Below are 16,888 nucleotides of genomic sequence, written 5' to 3'. Positions count from 1 at the left end.
CTCAGGGTTACAGGTTGGAATTCGAGAAGTCTCCCCCTCGCCGGTTCCTAAAATCTGCTTTGCCAACGTCTCCCTCAGACAGGGCGACGGTATTGGAAGCCATTCACAAGCTGTATTCTCAGCAGGTGATAATCAAGGTACCCCTTCTACAACAGGGAAAGGGGTATTACTCCACGCTATTTGTGGTACCGAAGCCGGACGGCTCGGTAAGACCTATTCTAAATCTGAAATCTCTGAACCTGTACATACAAAAATTCAAGTTCAAGATGGAGTCACTCAGAGCAGTGATAGCGAATCTGGAAGAAGGGGATTTTATGGTGTCCTTGGACATCAAGGATGCTTACCTTCATGTCCCAATTTGCCCTTCACACCAAGGGTACCTCAGGTTCGTGGTACAAAACTGTCATTATCAGTTTCAGACGCTGCCGTTTGGATTGTCCACGGCACCCAGGGTCTTTACCAAGGTAATGGCTGAAATGATGATCCTTCTTCGAAGAGAAGGCGTATTAATTATCCCTTACTTGGACGATCTCCTGATAAGGGCAAGATCCAGAGAACAGCTGGAGGTCGGAGTAGCACTAACTCAAGTAGTGCTCCAACAGCACGGGTGGATTCTGAATTTTCCAAAATCCCAACTGATCCCGACGACACGTCTGCTGTTCCTAGGGATGATTCTGGACACTGTTCAGAAAAAGGTATTTCTTCCGGAGGAGAAAGCCAGGGAGTTATCCGAACTCGTCAGGAACCTCCTAAAACCAGGGACAGTGTCTGTGCATCAATGCACAAGAGTCCTGGAAAAAAGGGTCTCTCTGCTATGGTGGTTGCAGAGTGCTCATCTGTTAGAGGGCCGCAGATTCGGCATACAGAACTGGGTCCTAGTGACCACGGATGCCAGCCTGAGAGGCTGGGGAGCGGTCACACAAGGAAGAAACTTCCAGGGCGTGTGGTCAAGCCTGGAAACGTCTCTTCACATAAATATACTGGAACTAAGAGCAATCTACAATGCTCTAAGCCTGGCAAACCCTCTGCTTCAGGGTCAGCCGGTGTTGATCCAGTCGGACAACATCACGGCAGTCGCCCACGTAAACAGACAGGGCGGCACAAGAAGCAGGAGGGCAATGGCAGAGGCTGCAAGGATTCTTCGCTGGGCGGAAAATCATGTGATAGCACTGTCAGCAGTGTTCATCCCGGGAGTGGACAACTGGGAAGCAGACTTCCTCAGCAGACACGATCTTCACCCGGGAGAGTGGGGACTTCATCCAGAAGTCTTCCACATGATTGTAGTCCATTGGGAAAGACCAATGGTGGACATGATGGCGTCCTGCCTCAACAAAAAACTGGACAGGTATTGCGCCAGGTCAAGAGACCCTCAGGCAATAGCTGTGGACGCTCTGGTAACACCATGGGTGTACCAGTCAGTGTATGTGTTTCCTCCTCTGCCTCTCATACCCAAGGTACTGAGAATTATACGGCAAAGGGGAGTAAGAACGATACTAGTGGCTCCGGACTGGCCAAGAAGGACTTGGTACCCGGAACTTCAGGAGATGCTCACGGAAGATCCGTGGCCTCTACCTCTAAGAAGGGATCTGCTTCAGCAGGGACCGTGTCTATTCCAAGACTTACCGCGGCTGCGTTTGACGGCATGGCGGTTGAACGCCGGATCCTAAGGGAAAAAGGCATTCCGGAGGAGGTCATCCCTACCCTGGTCAAAGCCAGGAAGGAGGTGACTGCACAACATTATCACAGCATTTGGAGAAAATATGTTGCATGGTGTGAGGCCAAGAAGGCCCCAACGGAGGAATTTCAACTGGGTCGATTCCTACATTTCCTGCAAACAGGATTATCTATTGGCCTCAAATTAGGGTCCATTAAGGTTCAAATTTCGGCCCTGTCGATTTTCTTCCAGAAAGAACTGGCTTCAGTTCCTGAAGTCCAGACTTTTGTAAAAGGAGTACTACATATACAGCCCCCAGTGGCACCGTGGGATCTCAATGTAGTTTTGGATTTTCTCAAATCCCATTGGTTTGAGCCACTCAAATCGGTAGATTTGAAATATCTTACATGGAAAGTAACCATGCTACTGGCCCTGGCTTCAGCCAGGAGAGTGTCGGAATTGGCGGCTTTATCGTATAAAAGCCCATATCTGATTTTCCATTCGGACAGGGCAGAATTGAGGACGCGTCCTCATTTTCTGCCTAAGGTGGTATCAGCGTTTCACCTGAACCAGCCTATTGTGGTGCCTGCGGCTACTAGCGATTTGGAGGATTCCAAGTTGCTGGACGTTGTCAGAGCATTGAAAATATATATTTCAAGGACGGCTGGAGTCAGAAAATCTGACTCGCTGTTTATACTTTATGCACCCAACAAGCTGGGTGCTCCTGCTTCTAAGCAGACGATTGCTCGTTGGATTTGTAGCACAATTCAACTGGCACATTCTGTGGCAGGCCTGCCACAGCCTAAATCTGTCAATGCCCACTCCACAAGGAAGGTGGGCTCATCTTGGGCGGCTGCCCGAGGGGTCTCGGCATTACAACTCTGCCGAGCAGCTACGTGGTCAGGGGAGAACACATTTGTAAAATTCTACAAATTTGATACCCTGGCTAAGGAGGACCTGGAGTTCTCTCATTCGGTGCTGCAGAGTCATCCGCACTCTCCCGCCCGTTTGGGAGCTTTGGTATAATCCCCATGGTCCTGACGGAGTCCCCAGCATCCACTAGGACGTCAGAGAAAATAAGAATTTACTCACCGGTAATTCTATTTCTCGTAGTCCGTAGTGGATGCTGGGCGCCCATCCCAAGTGCGGATTGTCTGTAATACTTGTACATAGTTATTGTTACAAAAAAATCGGGTTTATTGTTGTGAGCCATCTTTTCAGAGGCTCCTACGTTATCATACTGTTAACTGGGTTCAGATCACAAGTTGTACGGTGTGATTGGTGTGGCTGGTATGAGTCTTACCCGGGATTCAAAATCCTTCCTTATTGTGTACGCTCGTCCGGGCACAGTATCCTAACTGAGGCTTGGAGGAGGGTCATAGGGGGAGGAGCCAGTACACACCACCTAGTGGTCAAACTTTTAAATTTTGTGCCCTGTCTCCTGCGGAGCCGCTATTCCCCATGGTCCTGACGGAGTCCCCAGCATCCACTACGGACTACGAGAAATAGAATTACCGGTGAGTAAATTCTTATTTTTTTTAATTGCCAATTTTGTTTTCCATTTCCAGAGGAAAAATGAAAAGAATTGCCTTCCAATTTACACCGTACAGCTGGGTAAAGTTTGAGTGGAAGCCAGCTTCAAATCTGCGCAGATGGTTAGCAGTGTGTGGAATTATATTTGTCGTAAGTATCTGGTCTAATTTCAATCATTTCTTGTTTGTTAATAATCCTAAATCTGTGCAAATGTGACGGAAGACTTGCAGGGCTGTGATTAGGGTTACATTTAGCTTAAAATACCATTGCCGACTTCCTGGCATCTTCACCAAACTAAAATCCCACCCCTACATCAAAGCCATCTGTATCTCTTGATTTTGGAAGTGAGCACTCAGAACCTTGATTATCTGAGTTTGAGAGTGTTTTTTTTATTAGCGGTTCAAACAAAAGTAGGGCAAACATGGCATTATAATTCTGCACATATACAACAGAGTACTGAAGCAAAAATGTCTGTGGTCCTATAGAACTAGTAAAATATCTGGTGGCTAATTATTACAGTAGTAGATTATTTCTGTATATATGTCTTTTAGTTTGTAATCTGCCCTTTATTCTTACAGTTCGTCTGGGGTGTTGTACATATATACTGTATGTCTTTTTTATAATTTGCTGTTCAGTTCATGTCTACAGTTTGCCTGGGGCTTTTTTTTTTTTAACCAAGTACACAGAATGATTGAAGCGCTGTACGATCAGAATAGATTTAAATTCTTTTCTTTTTTTTTTTTTTGGCTTTTTTTTTAAATCTTATGTGATTTGTTAAAAGTTATGTTTTAACTTCTTACAAGTGCGCACACAACTCTGTCTATACTTACAATTTAAGAGTACCCCCACTCTCTTTCTACATTCTCATTATTTATCTGACTCAGGGGAGCACCACCAACACGCACCACATTTTTATTTTGGTTTGTCTTGCACTGTGTGCTAAATCCTGCCCTACCAATCCCATTGGACAATCTTTAAGTGATCATGGTGGGGATCCTGTATGGATGCTCAATCTGTTTTTCTTGTGATTAATTCTTCCTTGTAAGGAAAGTTACAGGCTCCTCTGGCAGGTGTCATGGTGTGAAGATGGCTTTTAATGCTGACCCTTTAGCAGGCAATGTACAGCTGTCCATGTTTGCAGCATGGATTCCTAGCATTAAACTGGGAAGGACTGCTCCTAAGGCCATAGTGATGGGAGAAGTGCGCTTGAGCTTGAAGGGATAGTCTCATGCGTAGCATGAAGGAAAAGGTCTCCTTGGCACAACCTGTTAGGAGGCCTCTTTCCATTGCAGAGTTGTAGAGGGGTTTCATTCTTCAACGTCTGCTTGTGAGAAGGTATTCCAAGGTCTACATTTACTAAAGTGCAGGTTTTTAGAAGTGGAGATGTTGCCCATAGCAACCAGTCAGATTCTAGCTATCATCTTCTAGAAGGTGCTAGATTAATAATTAGTTTTGTCCAACACCATACAGAAATCTCAGATTAAATAGTCAGCAATGAGTAAATGATCTGCATTGAGAAAGTGTCTTTCTTAAAAAGCTACTTCAAAAGTATTAAAGCTAGCTGTAAGCGCCAATACATGTTTAGGGAAGAATATTTTGGCAAGTTACTCCCCCATCCCCATTCTTACTCCCATCAATGCTAAGGAGTCCCACTCCTTTTTAGCACTGAAGAGGTTAAACCTAAGAAGTTAGGAGTTTTAGGATTAAAACTATGCTTTTATACGCATTACATATTTCTGCTTCAACATTCTTGACATTTTCCATTAATATTTAGTTTCAAACCAACTTGCTGTACCTTTTTAGACCAATGGGTTCCCAAACGCTGTCCTCAAGGACATCCAACAGTTCACGTTTTCCAGGTCTCCTCACCCAAGTGAAATAATTAGCTCCACCTGTGGATCTTATGAATTGTCAGTGAGTAAAGAGCCCTACACATTGATCGATCCGCCGCTGAGCTGCCCGACAGCGGATACGGGCGACCTGGCGGCCGGGGGAGGGGGGTAGTGACGGGGGGGAGTGAAGTTTCATCACTTCCCCCCCCGTCACCCGGCTCCATAGAAGTGCAGGCAAATATGGACGAGATCGTCCATATTGGCCTGCATGCACAAGCGGCGGGGCCCGCGCATCGTTCATCGCTGGAGCCTCCACACTCAAAGATATGAACGGTATCTCGTTCATTAATGAACGAGATCGTTCATATCTTTGAGTATTATCGGCCAGTGTGTAGGGCCTATTATGAATACACCTTTGCAGGTCCTTGAGGACCCACTGTATTTAGACAGGCAGTTTCTCAACAGACAGTCACCGCAATAAGCAGAGCTTACTGTATGTACAGTTGTGGGTTGGGTATGTGTGACCGGCAGTCACGTTACCGCCGGTCACAATACCGACGGCAGGATCCGAGCATTTACTGCTTGGGAAGTGGGGTGGGCGAGCGGAGCTCCTTGCGGGCTCTGTGGCGAGCTGCACTCGCCGCATGTTTTATTCCCACTCTATGGGTGTCGTGGTCACCCACGAGTGGGAATAGTCCCTGTTGGTCGGGATAGTGAGGGGGCGGGATCTAGGTGCCGGTATTGTGACGCATAACTACATCCCATGTATGTGATATACAGCTGATATTCAGCCGATGATTGGACAGTTTTATTTACACTGACGTGTAATGTATATATTGGAAACTTGAAATTATTTCAGTGGCGCATGATCTATAATATATAATGTAAATGTATAATGCATTTAGATATGTTTGTATAAAATAGGTTCAGAACAATTTAGAAAATAAATATTGTGCTATGATCCATAAAAGCAATAAACAGACACTTAGCTGTCCTAGTATGGAATAAGAGCAATCTACACACACCAGTAGGTGGGGGGGGAAAAGCGTGATTTAAACATGAGACTTGGGGCGTGATTTGAACATGGGGCATGTGTATTATGTTAACCAAGAAATAAAATGTCACCCACGCTCCAACCTTGAGCAGCTTATAGCAGATGTGCTAATCACCAACCACCGATATAACAATACTGTATAAAACAATAGATAAACAATTAGTAGCGCTTATCTAATATTTCATATAGTAATGTGAATTATATTGTTGGTAAAGTGCATGAAATCTTTTTTTTTTTTTTTTCCCCCCATCTACTGATGTGTATAGATTCATATATATGTAACTGTATAGACCATTTAATGCAAGCTGCATGTATCCTGCAGTGTCTCTGGATTCACAAGTAGGTGCCCTCCAAACAAAACTCAGAGCAGAGGAGACATATTCAACTACACACAGATACTAAGTGGTAGGATAAGCAGCGCTAGGAATGAAGTGATTGGAAATATATAATAATAATATGCCAATTTATTATGTTAAAAAACACTTAAAAAGCAATAATGATCAGTCCTCTCCTCAGATATTAGGTAGCGATGGAATAAATGCACCTTTATCAGTTCATATGAAAATCTGTATGTAGTCAGACCGATTGGTGTCTGTTCCTAAGTTTGTACCCAGGTAAGTCCACTAGTCCCACAGAGGATACAGAAATAATCAGCACAGTTCGGTGGTTAAATAATTACCGGTCACCGTATTTAGAGGTGGAAAGGCTTCCGTAAGTTGAAATCCATGTTGGATAATTTATGTCCTTATTTGTTGCGGTGGTTGCTGCGGTTGTCCTCTTATTGATGCACAAAGGGCTTATAGTGGATCCGGGGTTGGTTCAGACACTCAGAATTGCGGTCACAGCAGCTGAGATGGTGCAAAACAGGGGTCCTGACGCGTTTCGCTGCTCCCCAAAAGTTGCAGCTTTATCAAAGGATCTTGATAAGTTTTTTTTGCATTTTTATATACAGATACTCTGCGGCACTCGGTTCAGAAGCAGAATGCGCCAGCAGCATGTTTTTCCGTAATTTGGAATATTGGCACGCCACAATGAGAGATCTTGGGGATGGGACCCAAGGCTAACACAGAATTCCTTTGTTTTGTATACACCATATACACATAGTCTGTAGGTAATTTAATACAATATATTTGAATAATTGTGTTCATTAAACAAAGTTTGTGCACATAAAACCACCAGAAAGCAAAGGTGTCACTCAAAATATGGATATCAGATTTTCAGATATGAAAGACTCAACATGTATATAAATTGTGTGACAAGAGTCACTGAGTCACAGCTGGGTAGGTGGGCCCAGAGTTGTTCTCAGACACCAGAGGGAGTTGAGACATACTCATCGTCTGACAACCTGGGTGCAATGTGTTTGGCAGAGCTGGTCCAGGTTTTGCAGGCTGCTGAGAACAGCCAGGTAATCTGCAGCACCTGAGAGCTTGCTATAAATATTTGCTGGGAAAAGAGCTCAGGGATCCTGATGCTGAACAAGTCGGCCAGGCGATAGGCTGTGGTGGTTAGCGTCAGGGTGCCGGAAGCAGGTGGTCCAATAATGTCATGTATGTCGGCTGTGGGCCGGAGTTGTATGCCTGCTGCTGTGACTGTGTCATATTGTACTACATCTCTAACTGGCTGTTATATAAAACATGACACTTGTGTTGCGGTGGCCTGCCAAGCTGCCGTTAATGAACAACCCACTGTTTGCCCATACTGCTGGACATGGTTCTTCCCTAGTTGCCACAGTTGGTATAGTAAGTACTGGCACAGTTGTGACTTATTAGAGGGCTCTAATTTTCTTTCAGGGATTTAGTTAAGCATTACTGTTGGCTTATTAATGGGTGTTACCGCTTGTGTATTAATTGGTGCCCATGTACAAGTATTGTTAGTACATACGTATTACTGACATGACTACTGCCAGTCTTACTGAGCATGTCTGTTACTGGTGTCTCTTAACCAGGAGCGGCTCTTGCCCCGGGCAAGCAGTACTTTTGCCTGGGGCGCCGCATCTACGAGGGCGCTGCCGCATCCTAACGGGCGCGCCATGTTACTGTAGGACTGGAGTCCTGACTGAGCACAGCGCAGTCGGCGCTGACCCTCCCTCCCTCCCTTCCGCCCACTTTTCCAGAGGAAAAGTTCGCACTGGGAGCCACAAGGTCTAGAACCGGCCCTGCTCTTAACTTGCCATAAGTGTAATTTTTATGCCATTCCATTGCACTCGGTAGATATCCGCTGTCTGGAAGTGAAGTCTGAGTAACCTATGAAATGTAATTGTTGAACAAAATAAATTTGCACCACTTAAAGGATCCAGCGTGTTGACTTCTTGTTTACATGGATCTTCTAGTGATAGCCAGTAAGCGAGACCTGATACTCTTGCTCACATTTCTGCTAGGGAATGTCCTAGTTATGTTCCAGGACATCACTGCTGATACAGACACTGATACCCCTTTTCCACTTGTAGCACGGGTCGCAGCCGGGAGCATGACGGCTGCGAACCGTGCAAGGGCTCCCTTCTACACTAGCTCACCAACCTGGGATATTGGCGAGTTGGTGACGCTGCTGCTGACCCGTGCTACAGCCCCCTTTCCCACAGCGCTCGCCAACCCGGCATATTGTCGGGTTGCTGACGCTGCTAGTGACGTGTCAGGGGCGGCGCTGGGAGATCACATGATCTCCCAGCGCCGCCCTTCCATACACTGTGAACGGGAGCCGTGTCGCATCGACGCGGCTTCCGTTTACACTACACAGCTTACCGGGTTGAACACGTGTTCGGCCAGGCAAGCTACCCGTTGATCCGGGAATTTGCAGGGGGGGCCTTTTCCACTGGGAAAAAACACGGGTAAATGCGCGCCCCCGCGCATTTACCCGTGTTAGAGCTAGTGGAAAAGGGGTATGAGTGACGTGTCATGGCAGCCTCTGTGTGTCAGTGACTTAATGGCGCAACAGGAGATAAAGGTGTTATAGCTCTTCTTCAAGTGCACATCTTTCCTGGCTCGTACAAAGAACTGTACTTGTCTGATTAGGACTTAAAATTAGTGAGTCCCATTCTCACAATACAGCGACTGGGGGCAAGGTCAACCTCTGGGACTCTGACTGGGGTGTGGGGCACCATTTGCAAATTTGTTTATTATTCGTGCAGCTTTATACAACACAATAGTTCTGTCAGCACGTCTGGTTAAGTGAAGAAATCTGCCTATGAATGTTTATAATAACCTATAATGGACGGTATATTTGATAGCACATATGTCCAGCAGAATACACTTTTCTCATATTACTCTAACGGCGCTTTCTTCTTTCCAGTTTTTACTGGCAGAACTCAACACATTTTACCTCAAATTTGTCCTGTGGATGCCTCCGGAACACTACCTGGTGTTATTGCGGTTGGTGTTTTTCGTGAACGTGGGTGGTGTGGCCATGAGAGAAATCTACGATTTCATGGATGACTTGTAAGTTCTGCTTATGTTGTTTTTTTTTTTTTTTTTTTTGCTGTGTCCAATATGTCTGTTGCTTTATCCAGTGCAGGATTACAGAGAGCGAATAGAACAATCACAAGTTAGAGATGTACCAGCTGTCAGACACTAGATGGCAGCATTGTGTGTGACCTGTAAATTTTCCATTAAAGTTGCACTACAACATAGGAAAATCTTTTGTTAGGTGGCCTCCACCGGATCCCCGAGGATTGTGCATGAAACTTTTTGTTTTTTTTAAGGATTTAGATAAATGTTTTTTTTTTTTAACAAACCTTAAAAGGAGAATGAGTGAGAGGAGACTAATTGCAAACCATAATCTCTTTATTGCAAACATTTACAGTTTTAATATAGGTTTGTTAGTACAATCACTGTCAAGGATATAATCTTGCTAACATATAGGTAATGTTTAAAAGAAGGCAGACAAAATAAGCATTATTATCCTTATATGGCGCAACAAGGGGCTATAGGACATGCAGTGCCTTAGGACACACTGTACATAAATAGGAACAGTATGAACATGCTCAAAAATAAAAGGTACTTGTAATAAAAAACATTGCAGAACAAGGACAAGGTGTATAAACATTGCTGCAGCAGTCATAAGACCCAACTCCAAAAAGGTGATGATTGAACCAAAGGTTTGGTGCTGTTGATGGTGTATGTGAGGAAAAGAAAATCACTAGAGGCAAGAGCGACCCATTGATCAGGCTGCATGTTCCAAACTATTTCCTCGTATACGTAGTTATTTTGTGTGTATTAATTTGCTGAACCACTTACAATCGATGTAAAATTGAAGGCACAAATGATATATCTGCGCAGAATAAATAATGAAATAATGAGTTAAGTAAATTACACTCCATTTTTTTTTTTTAAAGCCCTTAGCTAGTTGTAAGGGACACTGTTTTGCACCTACAGCAGGGTTATTTAACATGTTGCTCTAATAGCAAAACTGTGGCAGGGCATGCTGGGATGTGTAGTTGATCAGAAGCTGGATGGCTGCATGTTTGAATAAGCCTGACCTAGAGGATCTGGCTGCCTGTCCTCCGTTGCTGTAAGTTCACTGTGCGTTTACTGCTTCAGGGTGGGTTCAGGTGTTGCATCACACACATTCGTCTTTTCCCATTGTGTACACACACAAAGGTATCAAATTAGAGGTGAAAAAAACGCACATTTTTTTCCTCTGTTTTACCATTATTATTTTTTACAGGCTATCCAATTAGGACTGTCTGGAAAAAAAATATATATATATGTGTGTGTGTGTGTATGTATATATATATATTTATTTATTTGTACCAATGGTGCCCGGCACTCCTGGTCCTGCTGATGCAAATTGCCTGGGTGCCCTCCGTGCTGATTAGGACGTGTATTCAGAAAAAAGACTGCGTCACTCCAGGTCTTTCAAATGGTAGTGGTATAATTCAAATAAACATCACAAAAGCCAACGTTTCGGGGCCCGTAGCCCCTTTGTCAAGGTGTGTGCCTTGACAAAGGGGCTACGGGCCCCGAAACGTTGGCTTTTGTGATGTTTATTTGAATTATACCACTACCATTTGAAAGACCTGGAGTGACTCCGTCTTTTTTCTGTGTATATATATATATATATATATATATATATATATATATATATATATAGCTTTCCTCCCGAAAACACAACACAGGTACAGTGAAACTTGTGTGTTGGTAGAAACAGCTGTTTCTGGGGATTTGGTTTAGACTGCGAGGCAGGTGAAACAAAATCCCTGATAATCCACGTTTCGCGGCGGTTTATCGGGGCTATTTGGATAGCCCCCGGCGGGACAATTAGTCGTGGTTAATTTGATACCCCCCCATAGATGGTGACAAACGTTTATGTAAAACAATTATGTAATGAGTTATAGCATCCTCTCTACACTTACATGTCCATGTTTAGAATTGTGCTAAACATCTAATAAGCCATTTAATTATTTCCCAGTAATTGTAATATATATATATATTTTTTTTTTAGACAGTTCTACAAAAAACTGGGCCAGCAAGCATGGATGGTAGCAGCCATTACCGTGACCGAATTCCTGATTGTTGTAAAATATGACCCTTACACCTTAACGCTACCAATACCGTTCTATGTCACGCAGTGTTGGATCCTGGGTATAGTCCTTGTCCTCTTGTGGACAGCATGGCGTTTCTTTATCAGGTACGAAAACTAAAGCAGAAGATGTCAATAGCTGTGATTGTTATACCATGTAATACAGATGTTCTAAGAAGGTACCTTCCACTGTATCAGCAACAAATATTTATACCCAAACATATGTCAGGTGCTGAAATGGTTTGCTTCTACCTAGCAGCTGCTTAATGGGGATAGTCAGTCTCCTAAACACAATTACTACAGTTACCTGGAGCAGCGCTTGTAGATGAATACATTTCTAACATAGATATTTAGCACATTTTATTAAAAATCTAAGAACATTACATATATACATATAGTAAGTATAATTACAAATATAAATGTCTTTTAAAAACAAATTCTCACTCACTGGAATGTATCAGTCCGTCATAAATTGCCCATTCCTATAGTGCTTCCTGTTTGTTTAGCAACCTTGTGTTTCCACACTGTATTTTTGGGTAAACACCCTGTGGATTGGCACTACAGTTCCAAGATGCAATTTGCCTTTTGAGGTTATTTTAGTGCTCACCGCCCAAGGATATTTTCCATAAACCAAATTGGCAGTAGATGGTTAGCAGTCCTCGGTTCTAGTGCTGTTTTTGGTCCTCATCAACAATTTCTTTGGTAACTGTATGGCAGGTTTATTTGTGCCTTTCGTTAGATCGATCCCGGAGCTGGTTCAGGCTGTTTGATGTTAAGTATTGTCCTCTGATGGATGGGGTAAAGGCCTTCTAGTGTATGGTAGCTTCCTAAACTTTCATATTGTGACCCAACATCCACTAATGCATCCCTTTGCTTATCCGTGGTAACAGTTCACGTGGTTTCTTTCTTTTTTTTTTGTTGATCTGGCCAAAAGGCCCAACTATGGCGTTATCTCTAAGCCACCATTGCGTGTCAATCACAATGTGAACACATTTATCATCAACCTGACCACAATGTGTTCTTAGTGAAGATAAACTATTCCTCCTTTCGCTATTATCTTTGCACGCACATAATCGGATAAATTCAAGATCATATAAACTGTACATATAAATCTTTTTATAATGGGCTTGCACAGTTCAACAGGTAATATATAAAGAGGGAGCAAAAGATCCATATAACTTAAATTCTTAATGATGTATAATATTTTGTCCGGTATCCTATTAGCTGCAGTGAGTTTCCGCAGCTAATGGATTCCCCCGGGGCTGCCCTATTAGCCCCGTAAAACAGCAGTTACCAGTGATTATGCTGCAAAGCATAATCCCTATTAAGAAGCCCCAGGGGACCCGTTACTGGGCAGAAACACATGGGTCCACAATGTTACCACGGATCTGATGTGTTATCGGCCAATAACAGGTGATTTACCGCACAGTAAAAATGGGCTGGAATTGGATAGCCCAATAGCGTTATCGGGCTAAAAAGCCAGTTATTACCGTTGGATAAATCACTGCACCTAATAGGATACCACCCTATATGTGTAAAATTGTAATTGAAGCTTAAATCGTTTAACATAGGAGATATGACACCCTATCACGTTTCCGTTACTCTGAATTCTTTGCCTGTTCTACTTTCCGCAATGCACATTTATTGGCAAGCTGCTCAAACAGATTGTGATGTCACTTAGGTGCTAAAAGGGAGGGGTAATTCGGAAGTAAGAAAAAACATTTTGCTATCCCTAATGCACACTGAGTGAAAAATAACACTACATAATAATCAGATATTACAGAGATCTTGGTTGCATATATCTGCAGATATAGGCTTAAGCACCCCAGGCTGAACGGCAAGGCGTCTGTCACTGGGGGTCCCTAACACTAGGTATGCGTCCACCATGCTGGCCCAGGTCGGCCACCCCAGGGCAGCACACAGGTGAAAATTAGTAGGGGTTAATAAGAAGCACATAAGTGCTATGTAAGTGAGAAGTGTGAGTAAAATAATACAAAAATATATACAATGCGATATGTTTTTCCCTAAGTGTTAATAAAGTGTTAGGGTGTGCCAACCTGAAGCAGCCCAGCCACACCAGCACAGGGGGTACCGCACCCCAAACCCATCCTATAAATAATTACAAATATGTATGGTTCTAATAACCCAGTGTAAGGCCACATAATAATGGCTCCTACAGCATCTGAGAGCCAGCTTACCTGTAGACACCCCTAGCTTCTCCAATGGCACTCTGGAGTCAGCAATCCCTGCCTCCGAGACGCCTTGCTGTTCGGCCTTTGGGCTTAACCCTATATCTGCAGATATATTACAGAGATCATGGTTGCATATTTGATTATTATGTAGTGTTATTTTTCACTCCGTGTGCATTAGGGATAGCAAAATGTTTTTTCTTACTCAGAATTACCCCTCCTTTTTAGCACCTGAGTGACATCACAATCTGATTGAGCAGCTTGCCAATAAATGCGCATTGTAGTGAGAGAGGCATGGATGGGTCACCATTAGGTATAGCAAAATGTTTTTTCTTACTGTTGTACTTTCCTCATGCATGTGTGCAACCTGGCCGGGTTTGGTTATAGTTCCCATGTTGCCCATAAGGGATTGAGTTTCAGAGATCTTTTCCCATAATAATCTAAGTGGGAAAGATGTAAATGCCTTTTCATTCCATGTGTTAATGTGAGAGATTGGATCTTGCACCAGCTGTGCAGTCCCCTCACCTGCAGTATGGTTCCATCACTAGATGGTACGTGGATTCGCATCTTAGGCTGGGTACACACACTGTAGGATGTTGTGCAGATGTGACATCGCAAACGATATATCGTAAGTGCATACACACTGTACGATATATCGTCTGTGACCACATCCACTCACATACCAGAGCATGCAGGGCTGCCACATATCTTTCTCTTACGTCCCAGTGGATCGGGTCCACTGGAGCCTGGCACTTTAAAACCTTTAGTGTGCGTGTAGGTGTGCTGGCTCCTCCCCTCTATGCCCCTACTACCAGACTCTGTTTAGAAAAATGTGCCTAAGGAGCCGGGTGCATTTCTTTGGAGCTCCAGAGATTTTTACCTTTATTTTTATTTTAGTTTATTGTTTTCAGGTAGCTCTGGTTGGCAACCAGACTACCTGCTTCATGGGATTTAGAGAGGGGACCGAACCAACCTCCTGAGTGTTAATGGTCCGTAATCCCAGCTGACAGGACACTGAGCTCCTGAGGTACTGATCACACATCGGCTAGCTGCTGTGCACACGCCAGCAGCTAGCCGCCACCCTCTAACAGATGCCGAAGTTACAAGGTGCGGTGAGTGTTACACCGGGGTCCCGGTTAGCGGGACCCCGGTGCAGTTTTGTCGACAAGTCACGCGGCGGTCACGGGCCCGGAGCTGTGGTGCCCACCACGGACAAACTTACTCAGGGCTGTTGCCCCGCAGTGCTCACTGTCTCAACGCTTTGTGTGTACTGTACAATGCATATTCTACTATGTGGCCAGTATAAACTATGGTAGGGACCACGCGCCATTACAAGATGCGGGGCTTCCCAGAGCTGGCCCAGCGGCGGGACGGCGCCATTTCCTGCTGCTGCGGCTCTTCAAGGCTGCATGCACACTGCTCTTCCAGGACCCACGCTGCTACAGATTGTACAACTGGTACCAGGGGGTTATAGACGGAGTAGCACGGCAGCGGTAGCGCCGCTGCACTAATATCACGTCATACACATAGTTCTGCTGTTGTGTTCTGTGTGGGGCTCTCTGGGGTCTGTGTGGAGGTGTTGGTCAGTGAGTTGTGCTGTATTGCTATTGTGTAAGATGTCTATTGACATGGGCCCTCATTCCGAGTTGTTCGCTCGCTAGCCGCTTTTCGCAGCAGTACACACGCTAAGCCGCCGCCCTCTGGGAGTGTATCTTAGCAGAATTGCGAACGAAGTATTCGCAATATTGCGAAAAGATTTTTCTGTGCAGTTTCTGAGTAGCTCGAGACTTACTCTTCCAGTGCGATCAGTTCAGTGCTTGTCGTTCCTGAACAAAGAAACAAGCCCAGACGCGCTGTCACAGCTGCCAGTAGGGATTGTCAGTCCCAATAAAAATTGTGAAGAAAGAGTAGGAACTGGCGCTAGGTGTTTCCCCAATAATAAAAACTGTGGATGAATTTCAATAAAATAACATACAATTTATTAATGAACTAGACATCACATGCTAAAAGCAGGAATGAATTCCAATAAACACATGCAGTTAAGGGCATTGATGGAGCTCAAAAAAATATTCAATAATGGCTGCTAGTGAGTGTCCACAAAGGATCCCGGACTGAAATATTAGGCAGAGTTCCCTGGGGAGAAGAAATGCAAACAGCTGGTGTTACCCTTTTCGATGGAGGCTTCCAGAGAATTGAAATTGCCAGCAGGCAAGCTGTGCTGTTAGTGTGAGCACTGGGTCTCTCCAATCGGTGCTGTATAAAAGGAATCCCACAGAGGAAATTTTTCAAAGTAGCTTGTTCAAAAGTCCATATCTGGATCCATTTGAAGAACTTCTGATGAAGCTAGGTGACCGAGCCTAGGGAAACGCGTTAAGTGTGTATGCTGCTACCACATCAGTGTCCTGTTCTTCAAATGGATCCAGATATGGACTTTTGAACAAGCTACTTTGAAAAGTTTCCTCTGTGGGATTCCTTTTATACAGCACCGATTGGAGAGACCCAGTGCTCACACTAACAGCACAGCTTGCCTGCTGGCAATTTCAATTCTCTGGAAGCCTCCATCGAAAAGGGTAACACCAGCTGTTTGCATTTCTTCTCCCCAGGGAACTCTGCCTAATATTTCAGTCCGGGATCCTTTGTGGACACTCACTAGCAGCCATTATTGAATATTTTTTTGAGCTCCATCAATGCCCTTAACTGCATGTGTTTATTGGAATTCATTCCTGCTTTTAGCATGTGATGTCTAGTTCATTCATAAATTGTATGTTATTTTATTGAAATTCATCCACAGTTTTTATTATTGGGGAAACACCTAGCGCCAGTTCCTACTCTTTCTTGTCGTTCCTGGTTTGACGTCACAAACACACTCGGCGTTCGCCCAGACACTCCCCCGTTTCTTCAGCCACTCCCGCGTTTTTCCCAGAAACGGCAGCGTTTTTTCACACACTCCCATAAAACGGCAAGTTTCCGCCCAGAAACACCCACTTCCTGTCAATCACACTCCGAACACCAGAACGAAGAAAAAACCTTGTAATGCCGTGAGTAAAATACCAAACTTCTTAGCAAATTTACTTGGCGCAGTGCGAACATTGCGCATGCGCAATTAGCGGAA

The 16,888-nt window shown here is 44.2% G+C and overlaps 1 protein-coding gene across 1 annotated transcript in view; it reads left to right on the top strand.

The window, feature by feature from the left end:
- PTDSS2 (phosphatidylserine synthase 2) overlaps positions 1 to 16,888 on the top strand; it is a 205,280-nt gene that overhangs the window by 176,560 nt on the left and 11,832 nt on the right. Inside the window, exons 9-11 of the mRNA XM_063944344.1 lie at positions 3,223 to 3,337; positions 9,359 to 9,504; positions 11,510 to 11,695. Of these exons, the coding sequence (XP_063800414.1) occupies positions 3,223 to 3,337; positions 9,359 to 9,504; positions 11,510 to 11,695 (447 nt within the window). The remainder of the gene's footprint in view (positions 1 to 3,222; positions 3,338 to 9,358; positions 9,505 to 11,509; positions 11,696 to 16,888) is intronic.

Source organism: Pseudophryne corroboree, chromosome 11, assembly GCF_028390025.1.
Source record: "Pseudophryne corroboree isolate aPseCor3 chromosome 11, aPseCor3.hap2, whole genome shotgun sequence".
Lineage (NCBI taxonomy): Eukaryota > Metazoa > Chordata > Amphibia > Anura > Myobatrachidae > Pseudophryne > Pseudophryne corroboree.
Note: the sequence above shows the minus strand (reverse complement) of the source record. Positions and strands in the feature narration are given on the sequence as shown.